The sequence below is a fragment of the Pelodiscus sinensis genome, chromosome 5 (assembly GCF_049634645.1).
Source record: "Pelodiscus sinensis isolate JC-2024 chromosome 5, ASM4963464v1, whole genome shotgun sequence".
Lineage (NCBI taxonomy): Eukaryota > Metazoa > Chordata > Testudines > Trionychidae > Pelodiscus > Pelodiscus sinensis.
The window spans coordinates 63,156,051-63,172,550 of NC_134715.1; the positions used below are offsets into that span (position 1 = coordinate 63,156,051).

At 43.1% G+C, this 16,500-nt stretch overlaps 1 protein-coding gene across 2 annotated transcripts in view; it reads right to left on the reverse strand.

The window, feature by feature from the left end:
- The window catches only part of TMEM192 (transmembrane protein 192), a 57,570-nt gene that overhangs the window by 8,022 nt on the left and 33,048 nt on the right, over window positions 1-16,500 (reverse strand). Inside the window, exons 1-4 of one of the 2 annotated variants that reach the window (XM_075930156.1) lie at window positions 15,102-15,258; window positions 10,269-10,415; window positions 8,461-8,725; window positions 3,361-3,495 (exon numbers count right to left, since the gene is read on the reverse strand). In XM_075930156.1, coding sequence (XP_075786271.1) covers window positions 3,361-3,495; window positions 8,461-8,725; window positions 10,269-10,415; window positions 15,102-15,134 — 580 coding nt within the window. In that variant the 5' untranslated portion in view covers window positions 15,135-15,258. Of the gene's footprint in view, window positions 1-3,360; window positions 3,496-8,460; window positions 8,726-10,268; window positions 10,416-15,101; window positions 15,259-16,500 lie in introns of those variants that run through there. The other variant, XM_025186073.2, reaches the window with a different exon arrangement.

Genomic DNA, 16,500 nt, shown 5'->3' on the forward strand with positions numbered 1-16,500 from the left:
CACCACTGTGCAAATAACATGAAGTAGTGTCATCTATTAAAATAGACTCTCAAGTACAGAGACAGAAAAACAACTTTGAACGTTCAAAGCTGATAATTTGAACAAAGCTAATAATTTTAAGCAGACCTTTATGTAAAGACTACCTATTGAAAGTGAACTGAACAATCCTTATTTTAGACTATGCAGGTTAGTATGGACTGACTCTGGTTGAGTTATTGATGTATCATACTGTATATCTGGTCAGAGAATTTATGTTAAAATAAAAAGAATATATGACAGTCTCCAAGACATACCTAAAAATCTATTTTATGTAATGGCCCATTCTCTTCTATTCTAGCCTCTCCAAGAAGAGAAGATGTTTCTCCTCTCTTCCCCCAGGAGTTCCTCAGACACTGGCTATGCAGAAGCCTGTTGCCTGACTGATTACAGGAATAACTCAGGCAGACGTGTAACCAAAGTTTAAGACTACTTTATGGTAAGAGGCACACAGAGGAAAGAAAAAAAAATAAGCTTTTCAGATGGTCACCTTCATTATGTTTGTTGAGGGATGGAATATTAAATTTTGAGTAAGAATGTCATGCCTGTTGTATACACACTGGAACGTATGGCAGGGTTTGTTCAAGAGCCCTTACAAGGTCTAAAATTGAAGGTGCTCAGCACCCTTAATCCTCTTTCAAGTCTATCAATGGAGCTGGGGATGTGCTTATCTTTGCATGATTACTCTGAATAGAGGAAGACCACTAGGGAAACACACTGAACATCAAAGGCCACACTGACATCCTTCAGTAGCATTATTTGTGGAGTAATGTTCAGATAAGTGGGACTATCTGGAATAAGGCACTACCGAACATGTTGTAAGTACAGAGTTTATAGAATTGCATTTCTGTTGCTAGAGGCAGATCATAGGATGCCTCAAGCAGAGAAAATAATATCCAATAAATTTTCATGTTAGTTAACAAGTATAGATTTGAGGTCTTCTTAACCATGCTGTTTGCTACAATGCTAAATTCAAGAGGATCAGATATCAAGTTGCATATTTTATTTATATATATATATACACACACACACACACACACACACACACACACACAGGTTGATATAAGCATTTTATTGACAGGAAGTTGCCACTTATAAAGAAAGTCATTGCTACAATATCCAGTTTTGCTACACTGGAAGATATACTGACTGTAAATGGAAGATATAGCTGAATATTCTGCTATAGCTATGCCAGCACAACATCTTGTGAACACTATAAGAATGATTTTATTTTGGAGTAATTACACTTGAGTAATGTCCACGTGAGTGAATTATACCAGCAAAGCTATATAGGAAAACATACTGTGCTACAGCTATGTTGGTCAAAATCCCCATATAGACAAACCTTAGTATCAGAGCCTGTACTATAGCCAAGTGAAGTACCACTACATTTGGGGCTTCATTTTTTGAGGCAGTTTCAATACTATTATGAGCACAAGTTAAAAAAATTAAGTCAGATCTTGAAACAGCATATTCAAAGCTTTCATAATATTTAGTAGTTTATCATTACACTGGAAATAGCTACTCTCTGCAACTTTCTATCAAGTCACTAACTAGGTTTTTCTCCAGACATCAAGTTTGCTCTAGAGTAGAGTTTTAATATTACTATCTAGAAGTCAGTTTGACTTTCATGATTGTCACATGACAATTAGTAGCATAATGTTATAACATGTGTTTCCTTTCTCCTTCCTCTCCACTACTTTGTTCCCCTTTAACTCAACCCGTTAACCTTTCCCCTCTTGTCAACACCATTCTTTTAATTTTGTAATTGGTCTCCTTTGTCACTACTGAGAGGAATTCCAGAACATGAATTACACTACCACTATAGTTTGGTGTCAGATACACAACAAAATGAATGCTGACTGAAGTAGGAAACATAAGAGACACTCAGTTCCTCCAGAAGTGGACTGGTCTCAATCAGTCCTTTAGGAAGTAAGTATAGTTGATTAAAGTTAGATTTTTACATGAAACCAATCCATACCTCAGATTTAAGAGAGACACACAAAAAGGATTCCCAGGAGTTTAAGGACGATGATGTTTACATGGCATTTAAAAGCAAGATAAAAAAATAGATACCACTTTGGAACATTTGTCTGTATTTCACTGTAGCAATAAAGGTCTCTAAGCTCATACTCTCATTTAGGACCTAAGACATCTAATTTCTGGTTTTATAAACTGAACAGTTGAACTGTGTCGTGTGTAACACTTTATTTTCCTTACTAGTCTGAGTAATCAGGAGAAGTGTGTTTCATGTTGTCTAAGTCTCACGTATGATCTATAAGCATGGCACACAGGCCATCTGGTCATCTAGGTTTGAGTTATGGAAGTTCAAAAATTTGACTGGATTATTTTAATATATGTAGTTTTTAAATTACTTGGACCAGTAAGTCCACTGTGAGGATTTAATAGAATAAGCCAAAATAGAACAAACAAACATGGTCCTGGAGGAATAGGACAAACCTATTAAGCCTGTAATCCAATATAGTTTTCTATGTTAAATTATTTTCTACCAACTGTTGGTGGTACAGTTATGGGTAATGGACTAGAAATGTGTATTGCTTTATTTAAGTAAGGACTCCAAGAGTCTCAATGTCACTTAAGGACTACTAACCATCAAATACTAGAGGAAGTGAGATTTGGGGAAGGGAGAAATAAGGGGAACTGGAAGGCAATTGCAAGTTCAAAGATTGAGATATTCCATCTCAATTTAAGTTCCACATGTCCAAGGAAAGTAGTTTTGACTAAGCAAGAAGAATATTAGCTCTGAGTCAGAGTAAAAAACAAAACAAAAAAATCCACTCTGAACATGTGTCTGATAAAACTGCCATGAGAGCATGCTAGTAATGTGTGGTAAACATACACTATTATGTACAGTTCGTCTATATTAGTAATTTCCAAGGAAATACCTTAAAATGGACAAGTAGCCTAGTTTATCTGGCAGCATTTAGAGTTCAAGGCATGACAATGATTTCCAGTTTGCTGTAAGCAAGAATGTCTGAATGGCCTGCAATGGGTCAAGGTATGAGAAACTAATTTTATGGTCATAGCTCTGCTCTGGCTGCCAGCTGCTGGCCAGGTTCCCTACCCCCAGACCACTGACCCTCCAGACTGCCCTGCCAGCTGAGCTCCCAGTCACTGGCAACCTCTGTGGCTAGGGCTCTCTGATCCAGCAACATCCGTGATCTGGAAGGACCACATATTTTGCAGGATCAGTCCCGGACCACAGAGGTTCAACCGGTACCATGCTTAGAGAGCAGAGCCAATAGAAAGTTTAGTAGCTTTTGTAAGGCAGTCACAGGACAAGGCAGTAACTGCAGTTCTCACCTGTGTAAATGACTATGCATAACAGAGAACAAACCAGCTCCAGACACAATACTCCCAGGATCAGGTAGAGACATACTTTCCTGTTGTCAGGAAAGGAATAGCAAGCTGCCAGTATCAGAAGCAGGGCGGCATTTCCTTAAGAGAAAAAACACAACAGAAATGACATTTATATGTTTTAGTCTAGCCAATACCGTCAAGTGGTTCAAAAAGACCCTCCTACAACATCTATATTAGGCATGTCAACATGTGTCTGACTACACGATTAACTGATAAGCCTATCGGTTCATCCTGTCAACTACATCCACTTCTCTGCCACTTGCTATCTCTATAGAAGAAACAGCAGTGTGGGGGAGGGGACAGGCAGGAGCCAATATGCATGGGGAGCCAGCTTAAGCCCAAGTGCCTCTGTCTCCCCTCTCCCCCCGCCTCCTTGCTGCCTCCCACAAAGGCAATGGGGGGGAGGGGGCGCGGGGAAGGGAAGGAAGGCAGAAACTGCTGTTTGGAGACAGCCAGTTTAAAAAAGCCAGCTCCCCAGGAGCACCAGCTCCTACCTGCCCCACCCTGTGCTGCCACCTCTATTAGAGGCAGCAGCGCGGGTGGGGGAGAAAGGAGCTACTGCCACAGAGCAGGCTCTATCCGCAGCGGGCCCAGGCTCATCATGGGATGCCAGTGCAGCCTCTGTCCCTGGGAAGCTTGGGTCCCCTGCATACAGGGGCTGCTGCTGTCCTGTGTTGCTGCCTCTGTACCAGAGTCATCAGTGCTGAGTGGCAGGAGGCTCCTAGGGAGTGCACTGGCTGCTGGCCCTGCTCAAGGGGACTCTCAAATAATTGTGTAACTGCTAATATTTGATGCAGTAAATAATCTTTGCAATTACATACTAACATCCCTAATCTATATTCCTCATTTTTTAGGTTAATGGATTATAGCTATGCAATAGAAAAAACCCATGACTGATGTGTTATTTAAACGCCCCAAGGGTAAAACAGAAATGTGTTTGTAACTGTAGTTTTTTGTGAAGCTTAAAGTTTTAGTTCCTACAGAACAGTTAGTGTTTCTTCAAGCGACCTTCATTCTATATTTAGCTGTCACTAATTTGTGCCTTACATTCATGACTTCAAGATGCCATCAGTCATGTTTAGTATCAATGTTAGATGTATTGTCTAGTATTTGACCGTTCAGTACAGCAATCTTGTTCTACATATTCAGTATAGAACCCTTCTGGTGGTTCTGTGTACCACTACAAAACATGCCACTTCAGTTTAGCTTTACAGGGAGAGGAATTGCAAGTACTTGAAAGACTGTAGTTGTTAGGCAGACAAGTGTGTTCATTTTTATATATGTAGAGCATATGTTTTACATGCATAGACTCATAGAATACTAGGACTGGAAGGAACCTCATGAGGTCATTGATTCCAGCCCCCTGCCCTCATGGCAGGACCAAATACTGTCTAGGCCATCCCTGATAGGCATTTATCTAACCTACTCTTAAATATCTCCAGAGATGGGGACTCCACAACCTCCCTGGGCAATTTATTCCAGTGTTTGACTAGCCTGACGGTTAGGAACTTTTTCCTCATGTCCAACCTAAACCTCCCTTGCTGCAGTTTAAGCCCATTGCTTCTTTCCTCATGTCCAACCTAAACCTCCCTTGCTGCAGTTTAAGCCCATTGCTTCTTGTTCTCTCTCCTTCCTCATGACACCCTTTTAGATACCTGAAAACTGCTATCATGTCCCCCCCTCCTCAATCTTCTCTTTTCTCAACTAAACAAACCCAATTCTTTCAGCCTTCCTTCATGGGTCATGTTCTCTAGACCTTTAATTATTCTTGTTGCTCTTCTCTGGACCCTCTCCAATTTCTCCACACTGTTCTTGTAATGCGGTGCCCAGAACTGGACACAATACTCCAACTGAGGCCTAACCAGCGCAGAGTAGAGCGGAAGAATGACTTCTCATGTCTTGCTCACAACACACCTGTTAATGCATCCCAGAATCATGTTTGCTTTCTTTGCAACGGCATCACACTGCTGACTCATTCAGCTTGTGGTCCACTATAACCCCTAGATCCCTTTCTTCCGTACTCCTTCCTAGACAGTCGTTTCCCATTCTGTATGTGTGAAACTGATTGTTCCTTCCTAAGTGGAGCACTTTGCATTTGTCTTTATTAAACTTCATCCTGTTCACCTCAGACCATTTCTCCAATTTGTCCAGGTCATTTTGGATTATGACCCTATGCTTTGGAGCAGTAGCAACCCCTCCCAGCTTGGTATCATCTGCAAACTTAATAAGCGTACTTTCTACGCCAATATCTAAATCGTTGATGAAGATATCGAAGAGAGACAGTCCCAAAACAGACCCCAGCGGAAACCCACTTGTTATACCTTTCCAGCAGGATTGTAAACCATTAAATAACTACTGAGTACGGTTATCCAGCCAGTTACGCACCCACATTATAGTAGCCCCATCGAAGTTGTATTTGCCTAGTTTATTGATAAGAATATCACGCGAGACCATATCAAACGCCTTACTAAAGTCTAGGTATACCACATCCACCACTTCTCCCTTATCCACAAGACTCGTTGTCCTATCAAAGAAAGCTATCAGATTGGTTTGACGTGATTTGTTCTTTACAAATCCATGCTGGCTGTTCCCTATCAGCTTGCTACCTTCCAATTGTTTACAGATGATTTCCCTTAATTACCTACTCCATTATCTTCCTTGGCACAGAAGTTAAATGAACTGGTCTGTAGTTTCCTGGGTTGTTCTTATTTCCCTTTTTATAAATGGGCACTGTATTTGCCCTTTTCCAGTCTTCTGGAATCTCTCCTGTCTCCCATGATTTTCCAAAGATGATAGCTAGAGGCTCAGATACCTCCTATCAGCTCCTTGAGTATTCTAGGATGCATTTCACCAGGCCCTGGTGACTTGCAGGCATCTAACTTTCCTAGGTGATTTTTACCTTGTTCTTTTTTTATTTTATCTTCTAAACGTACCCCCTACATAATTACAGCTGATGAGCGAGTACAACTATACATACCAGAGCCCACCGAGAAAGACTTTTACTGAAATGTTGCTTCAAGTTTCTCCCCAATTCTAGCTCACCAGGGCAATAGCGTTATATAAGAAGAATTTGAATGGAGTAGAACAGCTCCAAGATGAGAAACAAGATACCCACCCCTGAATAACCAGTAACCTAGCGCTTAGGCTACTCACCTAGCACATGGGATACCAAGATCCAATCCCTGTTCCAAATCAGGCAGGGGAGACATGAATTCCCACTCCTCCTACCAGTTTTACCATCGCCCCTGCTCACCTCCCACACTTCTTGTCATATTTACAATTCCAGGGAATGCAAGACATCTGACAGATGTAACATAGGTATAGAATTCATTTACTGATTTAAAGCAGATCATTGTCAGGCTACTATGCTGGAACCGTCAGGGCCAAATTGCTATTTTATGAAATGTGGTACTACAATTTATTTCCACCTTCAGGCCTCAATAGCCGTTGAGGAAAGTTAACCCCCACCCCTCATGCCCAGTCAAGTTTCATTTGTGTGTGTATACACTTAGGACTTATTAGAAACCTTAAGCTTGCAGAAGGAACATTGTTAATAGCTATCACTTTGGCGTGAATGAAGAAAACCTTTCCCACTAATGTAGGTGTTAGAGAAGAAACAGCCGGCTCAGGAGCAGATGGGGGTAAACAGCCCACGTACATTTACCTTGGACATTCCACACAATGTGTGAATCACCAAAACTGCCAAGTAAAGGCAGTTTTAAAAAAATATTTAAGAAAGGGACCAGGAGGTGTGGAGGCTAGTTTAATAGACCACTCTCCTTGCTAAATTGGTAGAGTAAGTGAGAGGAAAAAATGGCAGGGGCCAGCCAGTTCAGCACAGTGACTTGAGGCAAAGGAGGATGCAAGCGCAGACTTCCTGACAAGGGCTGGAGAATGGCATTGCCACTGATACTGGCGAATGATCTGAGGGCAGGTGAATCATGGGCCTGAAGGGACATACCTTTTCGATTCTGGATCAAGCTTGAATTTAGCAACTGGCCCAGCCCTGAAGAGTGGGTGCAGAATACAATTTGAAGGGACTACGGGAGGCCAGAGATGGGGAAAACAAGCAACTTGGATTATTTATACCCTCAAAAGGGAGAAGCTGTGTGTCAGGTTTGTGAGAGAAAACAAACCATTGCCTCCATTACTCTGCTCTGTCCACCCCATTTCTTCTCTAACAATAGGAAGCATTGGTGCTACAGTAACATACTAGCAGTGTAGGAGCTTGTGATGCTGTAGTATACATATGGCCTAAATAATTAAAAGTTGGAGTATCTGGAGAAAAGCCAAGGGGATGAGACCTTTTAAACTCCTTCCATTTTGCAGTTATGGAATACATCGCTTGGCAACTCTCTCCACACATGCACATGATCACTCTTTACATGCAAATGAGTAGAGTCCTGCAAGTGTGCCTTGGCAGATATTTGCAACTCATTTTTACAGATACAAATGTGGATGTATCTGTGCAGAACTCTAGAAATGAGGAAGTCTGTTTCATAATGATCAGAGGGTCTACTCTGTATTCTTCCCCACCCCAGCCTTTTTTGTAAAACGGGCCTTATGTGACTGCTTTTCTCCTACATGATTATCCTTTGCTCTTAAGTTCTCAAGTTTGACTGCAAAGTCAAGATCAGAAGCCTACACACAGTGTAAGCAGTGCAGATTCTTATTACTATATGAAGCATATAGTGCCTTCAGAATGCAGGTCAGCCAATAGCAGTCCTATTGCTTCATGGTTATATTCAAGACATCTTAACAGCAAACACTTCACCAGAAACAGAGGAAAATGACTAGTGGACAAATGCAAGATATCCAGTCAGTGCTACTATTTCCAAATTTATTTCAACTCAAAGAGTTCTAGCCTCCTGCTCCACTGACAAACAAGTTTGGAGGTTTGTACTCAACTATTAAGCATAGCACTCAAACTGGTGTGGCACACCTTAGATGAAGAATTCAAAAAGCACAGATAGAATAGTTCAGTTCACAATGTTTGTTCATACAAAATCCACGAAGAACAAAATTCAAAAAAGTTCATCTCACCTGTAGAATGTATTAAGAGTGGCAGCCTTTTAAGATTTCTTGTTGATCGGTAGATCTTGAGGTATCCTCTGCTTCTGACTTTACTGTGATGATGCTGAACATATCGTTCAAAGAGAACATGCAAAAGCCACAGAATTACCTTTGCAATGATTATGACACTTTGCACCTTAAGTGGGTTGGTGTAGTTTCCAGGGCACACATCTTCAACTGGGTGTGCAGAAGAACAATATATACCTGCTAAAAATGATAAGACAACAAAAGCAACCTGTGAAAGAAAGTAGACAGACCTTAATATTAGTAGTTACAGTGTAAGCAATATTACCTTAATCTTTTTACTTACTATGCCTCATTTTTTGGATTGGTTCAAATGAAAGAAAAAAAATCTACTGCAATTTTCTAGAAGATACTTCATCTTTGTACAAAAAATATATCATGCTACTTCTTCCTGGAAAGAACACAGAAATTTGTTCTGCCTTTTCTGCATCATTACTAAATTTTACCTCCTCTATCTAATCATGGACCAGTATCACTGCTAGGATTTTCTGTCCCTAGCATACAGTAAGGATAAGAAGGGTACTTATTGTCCTTAGCCTTACCAGTGATGGATTTTCCCCCCACGTCTTTAGCTTCCCTTATTGTACACATTTAATGATTTCTAATTTATCATCAGCCATATATATTTTTTTATATCTATTATATATGATGAAGAGTTAGTTTGTAGAAAATAATGTAATACTTCGCGATTACCTACAGATACCCAATTTTGCATCATCAATCCTGCCATTTAAGTTAACCAAATGCACTACTTTTTACACTGGAATATGCTTGGTGAAAGGTTTAATTATTTTTGTTTTTCATGTAAAAAAAAAAATGGTGAGAAAAATTCAGATGGATGTGTGCTTGAGAACACCAGCTAAAGCCTATCAAAGAGAAGCACTATTTCAATGCTTGTAGTTACCAACATGACAAGTTTAGGGCACGACTACATACCAAAATAACACCAACTAAATTGACATTATGCACTCTTGAATTGGTTTAAAGGGTCTTTACACTAGGGGGTTGCTCAAACGTAGCAAAGTCCATTTTAAGAAACAGGTTTTGATGATGTAGTTTGTATGCCTTTGGAACATCACCACCACCACCACCCCCATTAACATTTCAGAGTGGGAAGGGTATTGAAGATGTAACATTAATGCATTGTCAACATCAGATCTACCCAAACTCTATTAAACATACTGATACAGTTATATGAGTGCAAGTTGCTTACATATGAGATCTGAAGACTTTTTCTAACCTGAGAAGAGCTAAGACACTTATTTACTAGGTTTTAGAACTAGTTGAGCATTGACAAAGCTAAGTTCACAGGAAATAACTATAAATAATAAACCAAAAATTTAGACTGGATTAGTCTTTAATATCAAGTATTGCTAAATTTAAAAAACTCACAAAAAAACAAACAACTCTGCACAAAAGAGTAAGTGCAGCAATGCTTTCTTGGTCCTGAAGCCATATCCCAATTTAACTGGGATTCTATAACTCACATTATCCGATACACTCAAGTCAAGCGACTTCTTATCTGACTAGATTACCTGCCATATCCATGCGACTTGGAAGTTGGCAGTGTTGGGACAGAAAACTTAAACACAAGGTATGAGGAGTATGCAACAAAAGTCACTGCTCTCCTTACTCACAATCCATGCTTTAGGTCCAGTGCATTACAGCTGGGGAACCAGAATTTCCCATTATCTCCTCATACTCAAGTTAATTAAAATCTGAGGGTACTTTAAAATAAATAAAAAAACACTTACATGTAGAAGCAACAGAAAATTGGCAACTAAGACTGTCGGAATAGCATGGAATCTCGGACTCAGTTGTGAATGCAATTCATGAGGTGGAAGAAGTGGTGCATCAAGTAGAGGATCATCTTCTGTGCTCTGGGTTACCTCCAGGGAACCCTGAAATTTAAACATGGATTTAAGATTACTTTTCCCCACACTTTTTTTACATTTCTCCTTCAATGACTGTTTACAAGGCACACCATCTTTCTGTACCAAACTACAGGCAGTCCCTGACTTACGCGGATCCGACTTACGTGTACTCCAGGGCGAGAAAAGCTGCTTCGCATCTCCCTGGTCTGCAGACCAGGAAGACGCGGAGCAAAGCCGCGGAGGGGCTGGGGCTGCGGGGCAGCCCAGGCGCACCTGGGCTGTCCCACCACCCGCTTTCCCGGAGCCCCAGCCCCCCTGTGGCTTTGCAAAGCCGCCGGGGAAGCCGGCAGCGGGACAGCCCAGGCGCGCCTGGGCTGTCCCGCTGCAGGCGTGCTCCAAGGCTTTGCTCCCCGTCTCCCTGCAGACCAGAGAGACGGGGAGCAAAGCTGCGGAGCACGCCCACAGGGGGACAGCTCAAGCGCCCGGGCTGTCCCGCTGCGGGCGTGCTCCAAGGCTTTGCTCCCCGTCTCCCTGCAGACCAGCAAAGTCGCTGGACACCCCCAGCAGACCAGGGACACCCGAGCAAAGCCGCCCAGGCAGCGGGACTTGTGTAAACAGGCAACCACTAGAAGTTTCAGCAGTTCCAAGCTCGCGGTTCGGCGAGCCCTGCTTATTAGAAATTACTGTTCTTATTCTTATTAGGAATTTATGCCATTAAAAAAAACGAGTCCTTTTTGTTTGGCGAGTAAGATTTTCCATAATTTGTCGAGCCCTGCTAATAAATGAGCATACCCCAGAGTATTGGGCAAGTCTGGTAACACCGGGCTACAAGACAACACAGATCCTGAAGTCTTAGCAGTAGGATCTGGAACACCAACACCATAGAAAGAATCTAGAATCCAATTGCTCTTCACCAGGGATCTCAAACTCTTTGCCCCCAGGCTATCCCTGGGCAGAGGAATTATGCAATCCAGCCAGTGAGTCCAGGCAAGGGTGTGTGTGTGTGGGGGGGGGTGTCTCTGTCTTATCAGCCCCCGAGTTCCTCCCATACGCACCACTGCCCCATCCTTTTCCCCCACCCCATGGCACCCTGTGCCCTCCCAAGACATGGCTTCAGGGAACACCGCAGGGGGCTAGGAGGGCTGGTGTTGCACAACTGGTCAGGGCCTGTCACTCTCCCTACAATCATGTGGGGGTGGGGAGGAGGGAAGGAAGAGGCAACATGGTGACAAGAAGGGGCACAGCTTGGGGCCTGGTAATTGGTAGTTCCCCCGCCGCCAAGCCCACTGGGACTCCCAGACCAGATTGTGCAATTGCTCAGGCCATAAGTGGCCCACATATGGGAGTTTGAGATCGCTTCCCTTTCTAAAAAATTCTCCCCTCCCCCATCCTTCTCTAGTAGATTCTGGTGTCATCCCCCTTATAACTCTACATTAAGATAACCAAAGGTAGGCTTCTGCAGCCACCTTCTCAAAAAGTAACACTTTTAAATAGCTAAGTGGCCACCTGGGTCCTACAGCTGACTGTATGGTTGGCCATCAACAAAACCACCACAATCTAGGCTGCAATTTTAGATCAAGCACTTGTGACTCTCACGTGACTGAAACATGTCTCCACCTTACCCTAGTGAAACTAGTTTCCCCAAGCACAGCATCACAAGTTAAGTGTCTCCACAATGCATCTAAAAATAGTGTCGTGTATTCCTGTTCCTCTTCCCATTTCTGCTACAGAAGTCGTCTGAGTGCATGCACGTGCTATGAAACGAAGACCAGGAACCTATGACTTCTAGTGGCACACAGGCTGTCAGACAGAAATCTGTGTCACCTTTCAGGAAGGCCTCAGAGCTGCAGCACAACATGGTAATAAAATCCAACAGATTTCTTGGGTCCAATAACCTCATCCTTCACGTATTATTGCAATGTTTCAGTAATGGATCTCCTAGCCTTCATGGAAGACATGAGATATTCCCAGAGAGCCTTAGAAGGTACACATGCTGCTGAAAATACACAAGCTTTGAGAGATCCCTGACATCACACTCTCCTAATCTGATTATCTCATCCAAAGGAAGTAAAATACTTATCAGGAAAGTGACCAAACAAAGCTGGTCTGTCCCTTAAGACACCTGAACTCCCTTGGTTTTCAACTCATCTAAGTATAAGGCCACATTCAACAAGCTTATCCATTCACCCCAAACCCTCTACAACCCAGAAAATCCCCAAGGTTCACAGATTAAGTACAGAGGAAACATGTTAGAAAGCCTTTGATGCAAAGAAAAAAAATGCATACACAATACTCTGAATTCTTCTGCCAATAGTGCAAAAGTTCCTTACTTGATTGCATCACTGCCACAAAGGTGGCAAAGCAAGCTGCTGCAATCAACAAGGCAGAATCCCAACAAATTTAACTATTTTGTTTGGTCAACTCTCAAGTCAACTCATATCCAAGCATCAAAGAAGGAGAGGTCAACATACTTCATTAATAAGGACTCAAGTGCATATGGAGCTAACTGGCATAAAAACACCAGTCTAACCAGATTGTATTATGTACTCAAGTATTCTCAATTACCATGCTGCTTCCTAGCCTCCTATTCCTACAATATAAAAGCACTTGTACTACAATAAACAGGGATGTTGTGTAAATTACATCAGAAGTGGCAAATATTCACCTTTCACTAGCAGCCAACTGTTGACTAAAAGAAGTGTCATTTTCTAAGTCTCATGTGAAAAACAAATATACCTAAAATATGCACCATTTCCCTCCCTCTTACCAGCACTAATCCATAACCAACCTATGTTTCTCAGAATCAGACAATCTTTTCTACTGTACTGGGGACAGTATGTTTGGATTTTAAATGAATGACTAAATCCAATAGCTTCCAAGATATCCTGGTTACATTGGAACCTGCCAGAACACGAATCACTATACTGCAGACTTATTGAGGCCTGGTTTCTAGGTCAAAGCAGAAGAGACCAATGCATGGAAGTCACATGCGTGGCTTTCTACTGCAGTTCTGCTTTCAACAAAAGCATCTCTTTACACTAGTTCTAGTTACTCATATCAGATTCCCAGCTTCCAAAACCCCTCCAGCCATATTTCCATGCCAAAAATCAGACATTACTAGGTGTTGTTTGCACAGACGCTGCATCTGGATAGCCAAGTGCAGATATTATAGCAGCTTGTACTTTTAAGGTCAATATCCCTTGTGTATTAAATAGAGAACTTAAGTTTCATAGCCATGCTACTTCCTCAAGTCCTTCTTAAAAAAAGTAACAAACAAGTTTTGTGCATATAATCATCTATAATTTGGGTGCAGAGGAAGGCGGTTACTTGAATATATGCAGTGAAGTTGCTTTTGTGATTTATCTTTGTCTTTCCCACACATATACACACATGCGTACACAATCCAGCCAGAAAGGTGGCATACTACAAATGATATTAATTGAAAAATAATGTCAAAACAGTAGTGTTTAAAAAAAAACAAATAGGATTCCTTATTAAAGCCCACAGACAAGATATTATGCAGGAACGTAAATAAAACCAATTTTCAGAATGAGTTTTAAATTGACAATTTTTGACATTTATCGTAACTACAACGTCTCTTTACAAGAACTCATTTCATCCACCCCTAAAGTTATCTTTTAGGTCTATCTTTTAGGTCTACCCAATTTTGATGACCCACCTCAGGTCATGAATTTCAATTCGTTAGGGAGTCCCTTCTCCCGTTCATCCCCACAGGCCTCTTGAACAGGGTGTGCTGAGCACTGAGGAGCAAAGCAAACACAAAACCCCAAATAGAAGAATTTTCTGTTGAATAAACATTGGAAGCAATTGTATATATAATAAACACATCGGTTTGGCTTTTAGGCTGCCTTTTGTTTTCCAACACATCAATTTTAAAAGAAGCACGCACGCCCTTGGACCCACTTTGTCACTTGTTTCTCCAGTCATTTAAAAAACTTTAAAAAACGGGGCGAGGGGGGGGAAAGGAAGCACAACAGTACAGTAACATACTAATAGAGATGCAGCTGTGTTAGTCTGGTCTAGCTGAAACAAAAGAGCTTCCCCAATTATCACCCCTATGTCATTACCTCACAGACACTAACCTTCCCCCTTCACCCCTCCTCTGTTCTTAAACCAGATTCGTCAATTTTATATGTGTTCATTTTTTGTTAGATTGTATCCTTTGGTATATATGGTCGTGCCAATTTTCTTCCACTACTTGATGTGAGCAAGTGGGTCTGGCCCACGAAAGCTCATCACCTAATAAACCATCTTGTTAGTCTTTAAAGTGCTGCCTAGTCCTGTCTTTCCTAACATACTAAAGCCATGTTTCTTATTATAAGCATATTCATCTTGCTTTAAAAAAAAACCCCAACTCTCTTTTGCGAGTAGAATTACGCGTCTGACAGGGCAGCTAGGGAAACTGAGGCACAGAGCTGTTGGCTCTAGGAATGCCGCCTAAGGAGAAGCCAGTGCAGGGCCAGCCCGGAGAGGACCCAGCTCCACGACTTCCCACGCAGAACCCCCACCCCCCCCCTAAAGTGCGAAGGACGGACACAGCCAAACCATTTCAACCTGCGTCTCCCCTGCGAGCCCAGGACGCTGAGCGGCGCTCCCGCCCGGCGCGTGCAGGCGGCTGCCTGACACCCGAGCACAGCGCGAGCCCCCGGCGCGGGCTGCACAGGCCGCCCCCCCGGGCACCCCGCTGCTCACGTTCTCCAGCTCCCGCTGCGCTCCCGCCGCCATCGCCCCCCGCCGTCGCCGTCGCCAGCTCTATTAATGGGCGGCTCCCCTGCCCCAGCGGGAGCGGCCTCCCGGCGCGACCCAGGCCTCGCCCCGCCTCTACCGGCCTGAAGCGAGCGCTCCGCCCCCACCTCCGCCTGCCCCTCCCCTCAGCGCCTGCTCCCTGCAAGCCGCTGGTAGCGGCTCTCGCCTGGCTGGCACACGGGGGAGCGGGGCTGCAGCGGGCTGTTTGTCTGTGCGACGCCCTGTGACTGGCTGGGAGGTTTGCCGGCCGTTCGAGCCAGCGCACTGTTATCATTGGGGATCGTACCGTAGCCCCGGCCTCTGCTGCTTGCTGTACAAACGGGAGAAGAGGCCTCGACACCTCCCCCAAAACCAAAGCAACCCCCACCAGTGTTAAGCTCCCATTAAGGGAAACGGCTCAACATTGCGCTGTGGCAGGGCTGGTTTCAGCGGGGTGGGTCTATCGGCATCCGTGGCACCATGGATGTCAAACCCAAGGGGTGACCAGACCCCTCCTGTCAGGTTGCAAAGCTTGATACCAGGAAGCGAGTTGAGTTCTGCCCTTCAGTAGAGGGGTTGTTGTCCAACTCCCCACCCCGTCCTCTCTACACCAGGCTGAGATTAGGGGTGCAGAGAAGGAGTGGTTCAGGGGATTTTCTATGCCCTCCCTTTACTACAAGATAGGGAAGGGCCCACATTGAACCAGGACGCTACATCTATTCTAGCCCAGCTCAGTCACCTGCAAGGAGGAATGTGCCTTCTCATTTTTCACTAGAGGACAAATCTACTGCTAAGTGTAGCATGGCCACCAGTGGGGCAGATACTCTTATCAAATATCCTCTTTTGCTGAACGTGTGTGTAGCGCACAGACTCCTTTCTACAACCCCAATTATATCCCTGCTGCAATATGACCTGTCACTAGCGGATTCCTCCGTGCTTCCTGAGTATGATACAATCCCACTTGCTTGCATGGGTTGATAGGCAAGGAGGTGAAAGCATTGATAGTTACAACACAGTTACAACAGCAGTGCACATTTCTTTGCCAACATGCGTATTGTGGAGCAACCAGAACTACTACTTTCAGGTGTCATTAAATTTCTGCTGAGGCAGCTAATAAGGAGTTCTCTAAGGATTCCAAGTCGTGCCAATTATTTTTGGGTTCTTGGGACTTTGGGTGCTTTTATATTGGTGTAAATGTTCATTCTTTCAGTTCATTATTGAGATATCAAATCAATATGGGGTTTAAGCTTTTCCAAGAAAGGGATTATCTCAATGTAATGATGCACTTTTCTAAACTGATTTAGTGAAAGGGTTACAACTTTTGTTGGCAGATAAGACCCAAGGCATCCTAAAATTGCTCTGACAG